Here is a 15,120-nt window from a genome sequence, read left to right as displayed (position 1 = left end):
GTTACAAAAGAAAATCTCTCAAAATAGACTGAAGTCAATGTTGTTTCATACAGGCAGTTATTTGTAAAAACCTGGTTCGCATGGAAACGGACGTGGCGCACCCTGACGTGAAACGAGCATCAACCGCTCAGTGAATTTTGTTGAACTGACTAATGACCTAGGTGTAACATCTGACACAAGGGATCAGGAAGAGGTCCACAGGAAGAAGCAATTCATTTAATGACCTGTGACGCAAAGAATCATCAACCATTTCCTCGTCCGTGGTGAAAAGTCTCCACGGTGTCAAGCCTACACTATTTTTGCAGTTAGTCCGTAATTTGCCAGTATTACAAGAAGGTGAGATATTTTACATTTTGACTGAAATTTCCATGAGATGTTATTATTTACACACTTGCTCATTACTCATGCTCTGTTGAATATTATAAATCCATGCATGGCACACACGTTCTAGGTTTTCCATTTAAAGCAAACAAACAAAAATAATTCAATAATAATGGTTTGGACTTAATTGTAAGTGTCGTATTACCAACCCTTCACTCCCGAAAATCTCTTTTGGAAATGCGAGACATTAGAAGACGCGGAAATTGCATTGTAAAAACAATTGTAATTGCCCGTTTACTTACTGCATATATTTAAATAATGGTAAAATGCATACAAATGTAACTGACTTCCTTTAGCCGTGGTATGCATCAGTTGACTTGTGGAACAAACCTAAGTACATTGCTCTAGTTTTACCTGAGAGGTTCAGCAGGGGTAGGTCATGTCCTATTGGCACAAAAACAACCAAGAGGTGTATCATTTCACCAGTGTCCCGTGGGACTCTGATGACCCCTTCCTGCCTCCGTTTCAATTGTGCCGGTAGTGACCTCTGACCACTGTGCTTGTGTTTGCAGATCTCCTCAGAGGTGCACCTGTTCAGCCACACCAAGGGCAAGAGGCACCAACAGGCCGTGCGAGACAGTAGCAGCATCCAGGGACGGGAGCTCTCCGACGAAGAAGTGGTGTGGATCACCTTGTCGATGACACGCACGTTTATTCTACTACATAATGCCTCTCGGGTTGCATCAGAGGACAAAGAAACTGATGACTGTCTTTTATAGCACTGTTATTATTGTTTATTCAACATCCCCTCACTTTGTGCGATTGCAAATGGACCTTGAAATGTACGCAGTCAGGGTTCAGTGCTCCAGTGGAGGCGTGACATCACCTCATCTCATAGTTTTGTTTTGTTTTTTGGGGGTTGGGGGGTCACAATTGAGCGCTTTCCATGGTAAAGGCAGCCCATCAATGCAAGTCAGCCTCTCAGGCTGCAATATGAGATTGGTTTTTCAGGGCCGCTCATTGTGAGGCTGACAACTGTTGGTGCTATACGCAGCACCTTTGGCCCCACTAGCTCTTTCATTCAAAGCTTTTCTTCCACGCTCTCTTGTGAGAATAATTGATATGGTCACCGTTCTTCCTCTCGGGTATTTTCCATCTTATCGCAAGTCAGTTTGTTCTGTTTGACAGTTCAATAAGTGAGGAAGTGGGTTTATGGCCAAGCAAGTGCACAAATATAAACACTGGACTTTCACTCCGCAAGCTAGAGCAAAAAGAGAAGGTGCATCAGCAAATTTAAATTGACAAATTTCCCAATTGTAGAGCTAACACAGGTTATCCTTTAGGAGCATTAAATAGAATGAATAGTTAGTGTTCTCCCCGGGCCTGCGTGGGTTTTCTCCGAGTGCTCCGGTTTCCTCCCACATTCCAAAAACATGCGTGGCAGGGCTGATTGAACACTCTAAATTGTCCCGAGGTGTGAGTGTGAGTGCGAGTGGTTGTTCGTCTATGTGTGCCCTGCGATTGGCTGGCAACCGATTCAGGGTGTCCCCCGCCTACTGCCCGAAGACAGCTGGGATAGGCTCCAGCACCCCCCGCGACCCTAGTGAGGATTAAGCGGCTCGGAAGATGAATGAATGAATGAGTTATAATAACAAGAACGGATAAATAAAATGGAAAAATGTAAATAGTAAAAACTGAAGAAAAAAAACTAATGCTGTATGTCATCAAGTGTACGTCATCCTTAAATTCCCACATTGCTGAAAATAGAAATTTGAAAAGTGACAAATGGCCAGTTGTTATACAGTATATGAATGGGATATCCAAATTGAGATATTTGTCTGATTGACGACTGACATAGATGGCATTTTTGATTTGCATTTTTTTTCTCTCCCAATATGTCAAAGCTAATTAAGCTGAATTGTTGAAGACTTTGTTTAGAGAACTCTTCAGCGGCTCCTCAGATTATTTATTTCAAACCTAATTTTGGTCTCCACTATTTCAATCATTCCATCGCTAGCTATTTTGAAGACTGTGACTCCATAACTCTCTGTAATGAAGGATTTTTAATTAAAATGAAGACGGCTCCTCTGAGCAGAGGTCGCCAAGTGGTTTTCCCGCACAGGCTGGTGGCAAGGAATTGTGTCTTTATATTTAGTCTTTTTTTTCCCCCTGCTGAGGCTCATGAATTAAAGTGAGAATACAAGGATGAGCAGCAAGCCATAATGGAAAAAAGAAGTGAATCATGAATCAGTCTTATCAATCATTACCTGGATGGTTTAATGTGATACCTCGGTTTAATGTAGGCCTGTAGCCCATTTTTTTCTCTTCTCCCCAGCCCTAGTTTAATGTGCTTCCAAAGGCACATTAGTCAGATGCCAAATTTATTGATCACCTTTATACACTACTGACTCTTGGCAGGCTTGTCCAACAGAGGGACAGCAAGGCTGCAAAGAAGTGATCTCCCAAAGCACCCGAATAGTCCAGGAGGTCTGCTCGGCGCTCTTTTGATGGCCCCCTAAATTGAGAACCTTGCTGAGATATCGAGAGCACCAGCTGAAGTCCCCCTCTCACTTCCCATGCTGTTTTGAAATCTGACACTCGACACCTTTCCAGCGTTGAAATTGCCTTTTCTACAGAAAGAAAAAAAGTTTCAATTCAAACATGGGTGTCAGATTTGTATTTATGACATGTCCTTGCTGAAATGTCATCCAAAGGAGGTAGTTTGATGCAAAAAAATGTCATGCGAACCACCGATGACTGTAACACCATCCATTGTCGTATCACTTATCGTCTAGTCACTGACATGAAATTCAGCTGTTTGCTCAACGCCAAATGGAAAGCTACCCGCTTGGGCCTTTTGTGAGTGACAAAAAAGGCACTGGGTGAACATATCCCATAGAATATGTATTTGTGAGGGCTGCCTTTTAGATCTGTGATAGCTCCATGTCAGAGAAAGGGAGGGATGTTTAGAGGTGGGTCATGTTTCTCCCACCAGAGGCAATACGCGACATTGTGCGGCACCGCAGCCCTCAAGCCAGTGTATTTGCTGCTTTCTGACAATGGTTCAGTGGCAGACACCTGTCTGTCACCACCATATTTAACTGCCTCAAACATTCTACAAGCTACTGAGTTTATACTAGCCCTTTTTGTTATAACTATCTGTATTTGCTAAAGCATCTACAGCTGCTTGTCAACATTTTCTTTATGTGGCAGTATAACATTTCACTTTACCTTTTTCTATTACCGGCATGATGTATTTTGGACAAATGTTTTGGTTGCATTATTGAAATGGTTCAATTAGGTGAGTGGCAAGCTCATGAGATTGCCTCTCAGAGAGATTACTGAGAGCAAGTGAGATGACATCTATGGTTATGGGTCATGACTGACCTGTATGAAGAAACGAGGGGGGGGGGGGTAGGCTTTAACACGTGTCAACTGAAAATCTAGAGAATGAGTTTGACTGGGCAATTAACATTTGGTTCCCTCAAATTCTAGTTCTAGAGGAAATAAAATAAAAAGTGTAAAGGCAAAATCTTGGTTTGCCTTTACACTTTCTGACTAGGGTTGAACATCATTGGGTTGTGTGAAATTGAATGTCGATTAATCAATTTGTGAAACAAGGGATGCAAAATGGGATGACACGATTTCAGCTCTGGAATTTTAAAGCTGTATCAATGTGGATCGATAAATTCGCCCAGAACAGGAGTTCCACAAGAGACTGTCTCATCGCAATATTTACAATATAACACTTGATACATTGAATGTGACTTTACAATTACTCCCATAGGCTGATCCAAACAATCTACTTTATATTTAGTCATCTTTCAGAAGCAATGATTAATGGACTTTACCCACACCTTTTGACTGACTGTGACAACTGTATTACGTTCCACTGTAGTGAAACCCTCCATTCAGTTTGCAGGTGGACCAGCACTTGTCACCAAGGGCCATGGCAGCCCACACAGAGGTTTAGTTTTGACGTCTCAATGGAAGCCCTTTTATGTGAGCGGCCTCTCCTCTGGTGTGATGGATAACAACATAATTACCATCGCTTGATGGAAGTACAAAAATGGTTTAAGCAACTCCTCTCGCCTAAAAGCATGTCTATGAGTGGGGGCTGGATTTGTATTGCCGTGATTATAGGATACAGTCATTTTTACAATCATGTGTTTAATGGGATCATTTTCACGACTCAAACCCTTGTTTGCTGTCTTGTTTAACTAACTTTGAATTTCTTTGATGCAAACTGAAAGGAAAACAAAAATTGATAATTTGTTTCAGTTGACAATATATGAGTTGTTTGATGAAAAAAAATACTACTTGTTTAGACATAGAATAATGTTCCACTTGTGTGTGTGTTTTAGGAGCATCTTTCCTTGAAGAAATACATTGTGGACATCATGACTGACAGCTCCGTTTCCTCTGAGAGTGTAAAGGATAACGAGGAGAGGCAAAAGGCCCGCAAGAAGGCGAAGAAGCTCCGTGCCAGGATGAACTCCAGGTCGGTATCTTTTTCAGTGAATTCATCACTTGTCATCTCTGAGACACAGGACCAAAGTGTTGCAGGAGTTGGCTGTGATTAAAACATTTTAAAAAAGCACGTTATGTGCATCCTGACTGTTCACAAGGTAACACTAATGACTTTAATATATGGGCACTTTCGATGATTGCACGGCAAAACTGCAAATCGGTCTCTTGGGCCTGGCCTTCCACCTGCAAAGAGCTTTCCAACAAATTGCTACCCTGCCATTGGCCGCATTTCTGTCTGTCCAGTACGCATGTATTAGCCTTGCCTATTTGTCTTCCTTTTAACTATTGATTTTTTAAAAATGAAATATAAAAAATAAAAAAGTCAATACTAATAAACAAATTGGAGGCACAGTTGCTATGCAGCAGAACATGGATCTGAGCTGACTTAATTTAACTGTCAGTCAGAACAAGGAGTGAAACGGACTAAGATATTTATTTTTTTTGTTTTAACTTTTGGTGTCCACAATTGTTAAGTTTTAGAGGCAAGGGATAGTGTTAGTGTCAGCATCAGTATTATCATTTTTGTGCGCAAAAAGTCTAAATGTGTTAGAGGGGTATTAAAAAAAAACAGTAACTTGTGCGATGAAGGTGGACCATATATGTCATTGTGTGAGGAGAAAATAATTTGTCGAATGTGTGGGTAAAATGGCATGTTTATAAAGTCACGTACAGTTTTAATATGTAAAGCATCAACTATAACGTTTTCTTAATCAATGTTGTCCTGTTTCATCATCATCCGTGCTTTTAAAAGAGTGCTTTAACACCATAGGCTGTAACATTCATGCCTTTTTGGCCTGGTGCCTCAGTCTCAATACTTCTGTTCTTGGCTTTGTTGAGGCTCTATGGTGTTGAGAAAGTGACATGATCCGTATCTGTTCTCTGTCACTCCCTCGCCAGCCCTGTTGGGACTTGCACTCAAAGGCAGCAGGCCCCCCAAAGGCAATTAAAAAAAAAGCGCAGAACCCTCTTAAAACATAAATGTTGGCTGCTTCATCATTGGGTGTAAATGGTTTTAAGACGACATTGAAAAATGTCTCTTTTTTTTTCCGATCTATGTCCAACCAGCTCAACTTTATGATAATGATAAGCGTGTTAGGAAGGAAAACATGGTCATTTTGTCCGAATGTTACATCATCATTTTTTTCTATGTTGCAAGGAGCCTGCTTTTTACAATGTACTTAAAATTCTTCGCTTATGGTTTGGTCAGTGCAAACCGAGTACTCGGTGTGTGTTAGAAGTGCGTGGCTGTGAGAGGATCTCAGAATTGTTCTTGCAAAGACACTCCTGTATAAAATATGAATTGACCTGAGCAGGTAAGCTACTGAAGTGTGGAGTAAAAATATTTTGACAATCATGAAATTTACAATTTCGATCCAAAAATGATCAATGGTTCAGCTGTGATAAAGTTCTCTTTTCTTTCTTATTTTGCCACTTCAGATCCATTCAGGTGCGGCCACCCGTCTGCCTGTCATCTGTGACAATGACGAACCCTGAGGCGTTCTATTCAGTAGTTCCTTATCATGCCTGTTCAATCTTGATGCAGTTGCAAGCCAAAGCCATATAGTTGGACATGGATTCCAGTAGGACAGTACTACCCTGATGGCCATGACTTTCTGGTCGCACTTTCAACACACTGAATGATTGTCACCTACGTGACCTACTTTTTCTGAAAAGAAGGAATTTGAGTCTTTCGATTTCTGTGAGAGGGGGAATTAACATTATGATTTAATCATGATTTTAGTCTCTGCCAGCAAAATGCTTCTGCTTTGAGATCAGCAGTAGTGTCTGAGCCGCTCTGCTGACAGGCCAAATAAACAGACTCGGCTCGAACATTTTATTTCCTTTCACACTTTCCTCCACAGCCTGCTTTACTGGAAGGCTAAACACGTTTCCCCTCGGATTGAAAAACGTTTTCTTCACTTGTACCCCTCCAGAGCAAAGCAATACGAGACGTCGTTTGAGGCAAAGACGCAAGTTCCTGACTCCCCGTACAAAGCCAAGTAAGTGCAATCTTTTTTTTTCTTCTTAAATCTTAAATGTTTGTCTTTACTCAAAAATTAGGAAACTTCCTGTTTTGTACGGCTGATTATTTTGGCAATTGAAAAATAGTTGTTCAATTAGTCTCAGGAGCAGGTCACTATGCGCAAAGTGAATCGCATTTTTCCAAATTGCTAGTTTTTTGGAAAAAGGTCTTTATTTCTACTTGATTTGACAGTTGATCAAAACCTCCTTTTGTGAAAACCAAAATGTCCAATAAATGTCTGTTGTTTTCGCCGTTTGCGTTCCGGTGACTTTTATTGAAACTGCAAGTGGGGAAAAATATTCACTTCATTCGCAGAAGCCCATAATTTATTGTGATAATTTGCAGTGTAGCTGTAGGTCAAATTAATTAATGACTCAATCTTCAATTGATGACTGCAACGTGTATTAAACTAGTGCCCCGATGTTTGCCTTTGTCCACTATATTTTCAGGTTACAACGCCTCGTGAAGGACCTTTTGAAGCAACTACAGGGCCAAGATAGCAGCCAGTGGGCCAACAATAAAGTGTCCGGTCTGGATCGAACTTTGGGAGAGATTTCTCGCATCTTGGAGAAACAGGTATCTTAAACGGCTTGATTGATTTAAACAAATTAGCTTCTTGTCTCCCCGTGGTTTTAAATGAATTCGGTCATACTCTATCAATATCCAGTTTGACTTAACTTTATCGTCCCTGTGCTGGCTTTGAGCAGTGGTTCCGATTTTCTTTGGAGGGCTTGGCTGTCGGCTGAGTCATCTGCAGCTGAGCGCAGGTCATGGCAGACACCCTGCATGTCTCCTTGGTCATTAGTTGTGTTTGGCTTCAGCTCCCTCTGTCTCACCCTCCCAAGTATCACTTACTCTGAAGCCACTTGCCTTTGGTTATTGACTAATGAAGACCATGTTAACTATGTTTTGATTGTACACATGGTACCAATAGAGGTGCTTCCTGGCACAAGAGTTAGCGTTGTCCCTATGTCTGTGGTTTGTACCACTCAGACGCCACTGGTTTAGACAATGGGCAGTTGAATTAAAAAAAAATATATATATATATTCATTCATTCATCTTCCGAACCGCTTGATCCTCACTAGGGTCGCGGGGGGTGCTGGAGCCTATCCCAGCTGTCTCCGGGCAGTAGGCGGGGGACACCCTGAATAGGTTGCCAGCCAATCACAGGGCACACAGAGACGAACAACCATCCACGCTCATATATATATATATATATATATATATATATATATATATATATATATATATTATCCCATATATATATTATCCCTGCCAGACATTTACGCATATACAGTAGTTCATCCACGCAGCGTCTTATTCAACTCAAAATCCATTATTACAGACCATTACAATGTTTTGCACATTTTCACAGGGGTTTCAGTATTCTAGTGGATGGATGTACAATTATTGTGAGGGGTAATTTGGTAAATTTGTTGTATTCACTTCTTGTTGTAATCAAGAGCCTTGCATTTCCACAACACAGTTTGTAGCTAGGGCAGCAATACCTTCATTTACTACGTAAATAATGTTACTGATATCAATATCCGCCCTATTGAAACTGTACAGTTTGCCGTTTTAATAAAATGATTCAAAGCACAGTCTGTTTTGAGCTCACTTTGCTGCCGCGTTTTAAAACGTTGAGCATTTCATCCTGCTGTAACCCTGAAGGAGTGCTGAAGTGTTAACCGGTTATTGAAAATGACGCTAAACTTGCTTTAAATGCCATGGCTGTGCCAAAATTTGAAGTCGATGAAGCATCTTATCTAATGTAAGCGTGAACATGTCCCAAAAAGCTATGATCTATGGCAATTGATCATGACTATAAATATGTTACAGTAGTATCCAATAAAGATAAGTGAATAACTATATTCAATATAGTTACATATAACTTGTGTTTCCAGCTAGAGTTTATTTGAAACCTTTTCATACTTTTTTAATGTAAAAAAAAAAAAACATTAACTTGAGCAGAGGGAAGCCATTAAAACACCTGCCACCAAGTTTATGATGAGGAAAATATACAGCCCACTTCCTGTGATGAGGCATAAATTTCCTGCCAACTTGTGGTTTGCGCCATTATACCATCCCACTGCGCGTCTGTGGGCGTCAGAATAGAAAGATTATGGAGTCCCATCAGTGACAACTGGGTGAGCCGGAGATGCCATTATCGTATTTCCCCAGGGATGCTTCGAAAGAACTACTGGCTGGCGCAGCCTCCTCTAAGGAGAGAGGAGGAGTCAGCTGTGTTGTAGCTCACAGGCTGTCACGGCAATGAGGAACTCTGCTCCGCCCACTTAACATGAGGCCAGAGGTCAGTGGGCCACTGAAGATGCGCGCCCCTCACCAGCGCTGCTGTTGGTGTCAAAGAGGCAAATCGAGGGCCTTGTCGTTCACCTCGGTTTAAAAACTCAAATGGTCACGCTTGGCTCCACCATCTCACAAAATGTAGAGCCGTGGGGAAGCATGATTGGCAAATGAGGCAGTCGGGAGAACACTTTGCTCTCTAATCCCTGGACAAAGTCAAATAAATAGAGTCTCCGTCAGCATGGCTGTCTGGCCTCTTCAAGTCGGTGCCGTTTAGATTATTTGACCTAACAATCATCTCTCATGTCACTGACTCACCTACGGATTTGTTTTTCTGCCTCATATCTGATTCAGTCTCCACTTTCTCTCCTAATTCTGTAGACAACACCCGACACTACCCTCCTGCACGGCTGTTTTGGCCCCACCCCTTGACACACACGCACACACTAACACCGCTCGTGAGGTTATGCCGTCTCTCTCTGACCCCGTCTTGTTTCTCCCTCTGTGGCCTCTAATGGTTTATTTTGTGTCAAAGCTAATTCTAGCTATACTCTACGTGATTGAGAAGCGAATTCTTCCAATTTTCTGCTCCTTTTTTTTCCGCACACACTCATTTATTATCGTTACAAACTGCCCAAAGTGTTTATTAGTGTTTTCAATTATAGCTTGTCCAAAAATATGCAGCACGTAAGAAAATGTCAATAACACAGACCTGTGAGTACCTAAAAGTGTGCGCTTTATTTGCGTTTTCAATGCCAGCTGTCAGAGCCTGCTTGTGCCGAATAGGGAGTAGTTTGAACTTTGAAAGTGTTTTCTTAAGGTTAGAGACACACAGGGCTCACGGTCATTGACAGCAGAAGTGAGTACATTTCTTTACATGTTCATCTTCATTAGGAAATTATACATTCAGAAAACAAGTTGTGCATTCACATGCTCTGCAAAGCATGGCTTTTTTTTAAACTACATTTATTTATCATTTAAATGGACAAATACCAAATTGTATTTTGTTAGGTGCTTTTGAAACATCTGAAGGGACAAAAATATTCCGTTATTGCTTCTCGTAAAGAGTGACGGTCTATTTGCGACACTTTTTTTTTTTTTTGCACGGATGAGCATTTGACGTGTGTGGTTGACCCTCTGCTTCCCAGACCTCATGTTGTTTCGTCCAGTGTTTCCCAACCATCATGAGCCAAGAGACCGCTTTTACATTTGAAAAATCTCATGGAACAGCACCAGACCAAAATGTCAAAAACAAAACGTATGAATGCTGAAATAATGACGATATCACCACAATTTACTCACAAATGTAAATCTTACACCAATACAGACATACACAAGTTTATACTAAATTCCCAAATGTTTACTTCCTCTTGCGGTTTGCCACCAGCTGGGCTCAAGAGTTCTTTGTTTGAGCTTCTTGTCAAGTTTCATGATGAAAATCCCATCTTTTCATGCAAAAGAGTGAATGTGAGATTTTCAGTGTTGTATCAACTTGACTACTTGCTTGTCCATCTGTTGGTCAAGCTGGACGGGCGAGGCTATTCCCTTCTCTTCATGTAATTAAACTGTCTGGTGAGAGGGGACTACAAAGTGCAATCTGGCTGGTCTGTCCACATGGGTGAAGGAATTAACAGCTGCTGCTGCCTTCTCAATCAGCTGGGGTAACAATAGTTGACCCTGGACAGTAATTGAATAAGATTCTCCTTCGTGTATTATTCAGAAGCCATCCTTCTAACTTGCGTCTTAATGGTTGGCCTTTGGTGGCCGTTCTGTTAAAGAAAGATAAATTAGCTTCTCCTCTATTGTTAATATTGATTTGGGGGTTAAAATTGATCCAAATAAATGGAAGGGATCATGAACTGTATTTTTAAAGGTTGTCAGCCCAATAAAAAATAACTAGGTGCAAGATGTAGGAATGTGTTCAATAGTTAAATTGTAAGCCAGTTATTTCGTCTGTTTAGTCCATAATGAATTAATATCATATTCTTGCTGGTCCACCTGTCGTCGTGTGTTACTGAACTAGGTGTTGAGTGAATTGCTAACAATGCAAATGCTAACCGTGGAATTGACGGCAGCTACATTCACTTAAAGACATCGAAAGCAATGTTAATTAAAATGTCATTCTTGAATTCAAATGCTAACTACAAGTAGATGTACAGGAAAGGAGAGAAAAATCTGGCTACTTTGAGAGTGCATACATTATGTCGTTTGAACTTAATCCTTTCCAGCCAATTTCGTCCCATTTCCACAACAGATATATATCTGTCATCAGAAGATACTAAGCCGAGCTCATTGTCTGTCTGTTTTTTTACTAGAGCCAGCCAGGACTTGGCATGTCCCATTTAGCCCATTCTGTACTTTTTAATAAGCTCCAATGAAAGAGCTGCCACACATTGAGAGCTTTTTGGTTGGCGTGTTGAGAGGAAAGTGAAGAGAAGGACTAAACTCTGTGTCTGAAACCCAATGCATTTGGGGTAGGGCATTGTAGTTCGTCCTCTTGAGTGATTTCGAAATGGAAACCTAGCCCAAACCGTCTTTAGGACATTTCTCGTTATGTTCAAGCATAAAAGTCTTTGGCATGCTTGTCCAAGCTTTTGTGTCAAAACCGGAAAGATAGTTTGTGCGCAACACCGGAATCAAGGAGCATTTGGCCTCCTCGGTTGGCATGAGTGACAGATGAAGATCTTATCTGTAATTTAGCAAAGCGCTTGGCTCTCTAATGTGTTCAGGCTTGTTGGCAACTTACCATCTCGTGAACAAAAGCACTGCGAAGTGGCTGGATATTAGCGCTGTCATAGCACTAAGGAGCCCGTAACCTCATTAGGAGAAGGGGTGACCTTCAATGTAACGCAGTGCACTGAAGTCGTGCAAAGTAGGTCCTTGAGCAGCAAAGCCCTACAGCTATTTCCTCTCGATCAACCTAGACACAAATGCAGTCGATGGTGTGATCACCTTGGTTTTACCCAACCTTCCAGCCACCATTCAATAATCAACAAGATTAACAACAATCGTCAAATTCATCTCCACATTGAAGTCAGTACACAAAAAAAAACATTGCGGCATTAACCTACGGTCAAAAGTCTACAATTGTGGACACAGGTGTCTGGAATTATTTTTCTTTCACCAAGCGGAGAACCAATGCTTGAGATTGTGCTGTACCTCCACTGAGTGCAAAGACAAAAGCCGATGTTTGGCAGGAAGATTAGACAAAAACTACACAGCACATTTCTTGGGTATATCCTCAACCTCCTAAAATATCACTCCAATTGACGCAATGTATACTTTCATTCCAGGGGTAGAATAGAATGATCTGTTGAACTAAGGATGTCACCAATTTTAGGAGAGGTGGCCATTATCCTGAATAATTTTTTTAAATCAAATTTGATTCAGGCCATTATTTTTCAGAGGGTGGCGATATTCATCTTTTGGATGTTCAATTCATACTTGTATCGTAATTGGTACGTCCCCATCATTCATTGTGATGTACCGCCGTATACTTTTCAAACGGCCAACTCCTGATTTGCAGAAACTGCCAGTTTTCCCTTGTTTTTTTTTTTTTTTTTTTTGACTCGCACACTTTGTTGAGACCACCCTAGTCTTAATCAAAGCATGTTCCCAACGGTGCCATTTGCCCTCTATTGAAACTTGATTGCAGGTGGGTCAATCTATTTGTTTGAGCTCAAACGGGCTATACTTTGTTTGGAATTTCAATGCCTCGCCCCTTTCGAACAAAGAGGCCCCTGCCCTCATGAGAGCCATGCAACCATGCCCGTCCAGTCTGTGCTTCACTCTCCTAATTGTACCTTTTTGTTTTTCTCTCTCTTGTTGTCTCTTTACTTTGTCCTCCTTCAGAACACCGCAGACCAAATAGCCTTCCAAATGGGCGGCGGCTTATCAGCTTTGGAGCAAATCCTGCAAGTCGTCACTGCTGCCTCTTCACCCACGGCCCTTCCCCGTATTCCTTACAAGTTAGTACCACATATAAACTGTGCTCGGATAATGCACTTTACCAAATGCATTTAATTTTCAGTTGCACACAATTTATTAGTGTATTTTACACCACTTGTTTTCCGCTTGCTCAATTCGCAGGTAGGTGACTTTAGTTGTCAGAAAAAAGGCTGTTTTGCCTGAAAGTTGAATCCTTCAACCATGCTCCAAAACACTATGCGTAGCAATGTTTGAAATATTGATAATGACATCACCTTAGCATTCCTTTGCAATTTGTGGTTCTCTTTCATCCCTCCTGACCACTTTTCATTTAATACTTCGACTGGTTTATGCAGAGAAACCATTCAGTTACAGTTTCACTTTGTGGCTTGTATGTTTTGGCTGACCTCAGTGATGTCACACAATTTTTTCTTATTTGTTTGTCCTCATTGCTGTAATTTACTGAGTTTATCGCAACAAATCAGTGGTTCTTGGTCGCTTCTCAATAAATATACTTAAAATGCATAAATGAGTATCAATGTGTTCACAGAAATTTGAAAGCGGTTCCATTTCACCAATCACTCTGGCAACCTGTCCTGTTTGCCATTTAGAGGTCAGCGTATGTTTGAGTTGTAGCTCAGGCGTTTGCCAGGCCTTCCGGTAGATAATGTTGGAGACACAGAAAGCCCTTCTTTCTCGTGGAACTCTGTAATGGAGCAGAATGGCCTTCCTCTTCCATTTATTAGCATTTAGTGGTCTCCGAATCCCTGCTAATGGAGAAATTCTTTTATTTATAAGGCTTTTAAGGGCCTCACTTGTCTATTGATTTTTGGGCGGCGGTTCTAATCAAAAATCCTAATCGCGGGGAATCCTAGACAGATGATTTCTGTGTTTAATTCAGTTAACCATGGTTTGACTCTCTCTTTACTAACCCGTAACATTGTATCGAAAAGTCTAGAAAAGTCTTCTGCCAAAATAAAAAAATCTGATAGCAGTAAGTATGATAGGCAGTCATACAGCTCCCCTCATCCAAGGCCCAATAGCTTTCAAAATTGGTCATTGGTCAATTTTCATTTTTCACTGGCTATATTTCAAACGTGGTTTATCTGTACCTTAGATAAATGTTAATAAAAAGTATGATGCCCCTTTGGCCACATCAAAGACGATGTAACAGGATAAAGTTCTGTGGCTATGTCACAAGACTACTGGCTCATGACTACCTCTTGTAACGTATAATAAATATACCTGTAAGGTGGAATGGTAATTTTGTGTTGTATTGCAATGCCAGCATAATATTTAGTTACCAATACTGCTGATAACTGACGAATAGATGTCGTCAGCTGTCTACTTGTCACTGACCTTCATCTGATTGGCCACACGTCATAATGGACCACCATGTAGACACAAGCCCCAGAGTGTGTGTTGCGCTATCGGTTTACAAGTGATGCTACCATATTGATTGCCTCCCCTTGCCAGATGAGCAGAGCAATTTTACAACCCCAAAAGGATGGCAACTGCGGTGATGCACTGGCCATATTTCTCCCCAGGGATGTTCCATCCTGTTAGCATTACATTAATGAGCTAATTCCTCTGCAAACTTTCACTTATGTCCTGGTGTAAACCCGGTGTTGACTGCTGGGGCATCGAGTTAAAATTTTGAGATTTAACATACACGATAATGAGATTGGACTTATTTCTCAGTGCACAACAGTGCAGTCTTAAATAATAATACTTCCTAAGTCTTTCATTGATCATTGATCTCATTGTAAATGTATCTAATACGTGATTAATACTACTTGCATTTAAATAGACAGATATTGTTATGATGGTAACTTGATCAGGGGATCTGCATCAAAGGATTTAGGAGTCCATAGACATGCGTGTTAACCCAATTTGTATTTGCACCTCTTGTCTCATATAACGTAGTGGATCCTGTGAAATTAGACCTGCTGCCGGTGGCTTTATTTCAGGATGTTTTCCACTATTTGTTTGAGTGTGTCTGTGACGCTGCGTT

At 41.1% G+C, this 15,120-nt stretch overlaps 1 protein-coding gene across 6 annotated transcripts in view; it reads left to right on the top strand.

Annotated features, from left to right (window-relative positions):
* Nucleotides 1-15,120, top strand: part of scaper (S-phase cyclin A-associated protein in the ER) — a 47,574-nt gene that overhangs the window by 14,060 nt on the left and 18,394 nt on the right. For all 6 annotated transcript variants that reach the window (XM_052060426.1, XM_052060429.1, XM_052060428.1 and 3 more), the window contains 5 exons: nucleotides 894-1,001; nucleotides 4,686-4,822; nucleotides 6,786-6,851; nucleotides 7,324-7,450; nucleotides 13,032-13,147. In XM_052060426.1, the coding sequence (XP_051916386.1) occupies nucleotides 894-1,001; nucleotides 4,686-4,822; nucleotides 6,786-6,851; nucleotides 7,324-7,450; nucleotides 13,032-13,147 (554 nt within the window). The remainder of the gene's footprint in view (nucleotides 1-893; nucleotides 1,002-4,685; nucleotides 4,823-6,785; nucleotides 6,852-7,323; nucleotides 7,451-13,031; nucleotides 13,148-15,120) is intronic.

The sequence above is a fragment of the Hippocampus zosterae genome, chromosome 3, assembly GCF_025434085.1.
Source record: "Hippocampus zosterae strain Florida chromosome 3, ASM2543408v3, whole genome shotgun sequence".
NCBI classification, from domain to species: Eukaryota; Metazoa; Chordata; class Actinopteri; order Syngnathiformes; family Syngnathidae; genus Hippocampus; species Hippocampus zosterae.
This window is presented reverse-complemented; position numbering and strand designations above follow the sequence as displayed.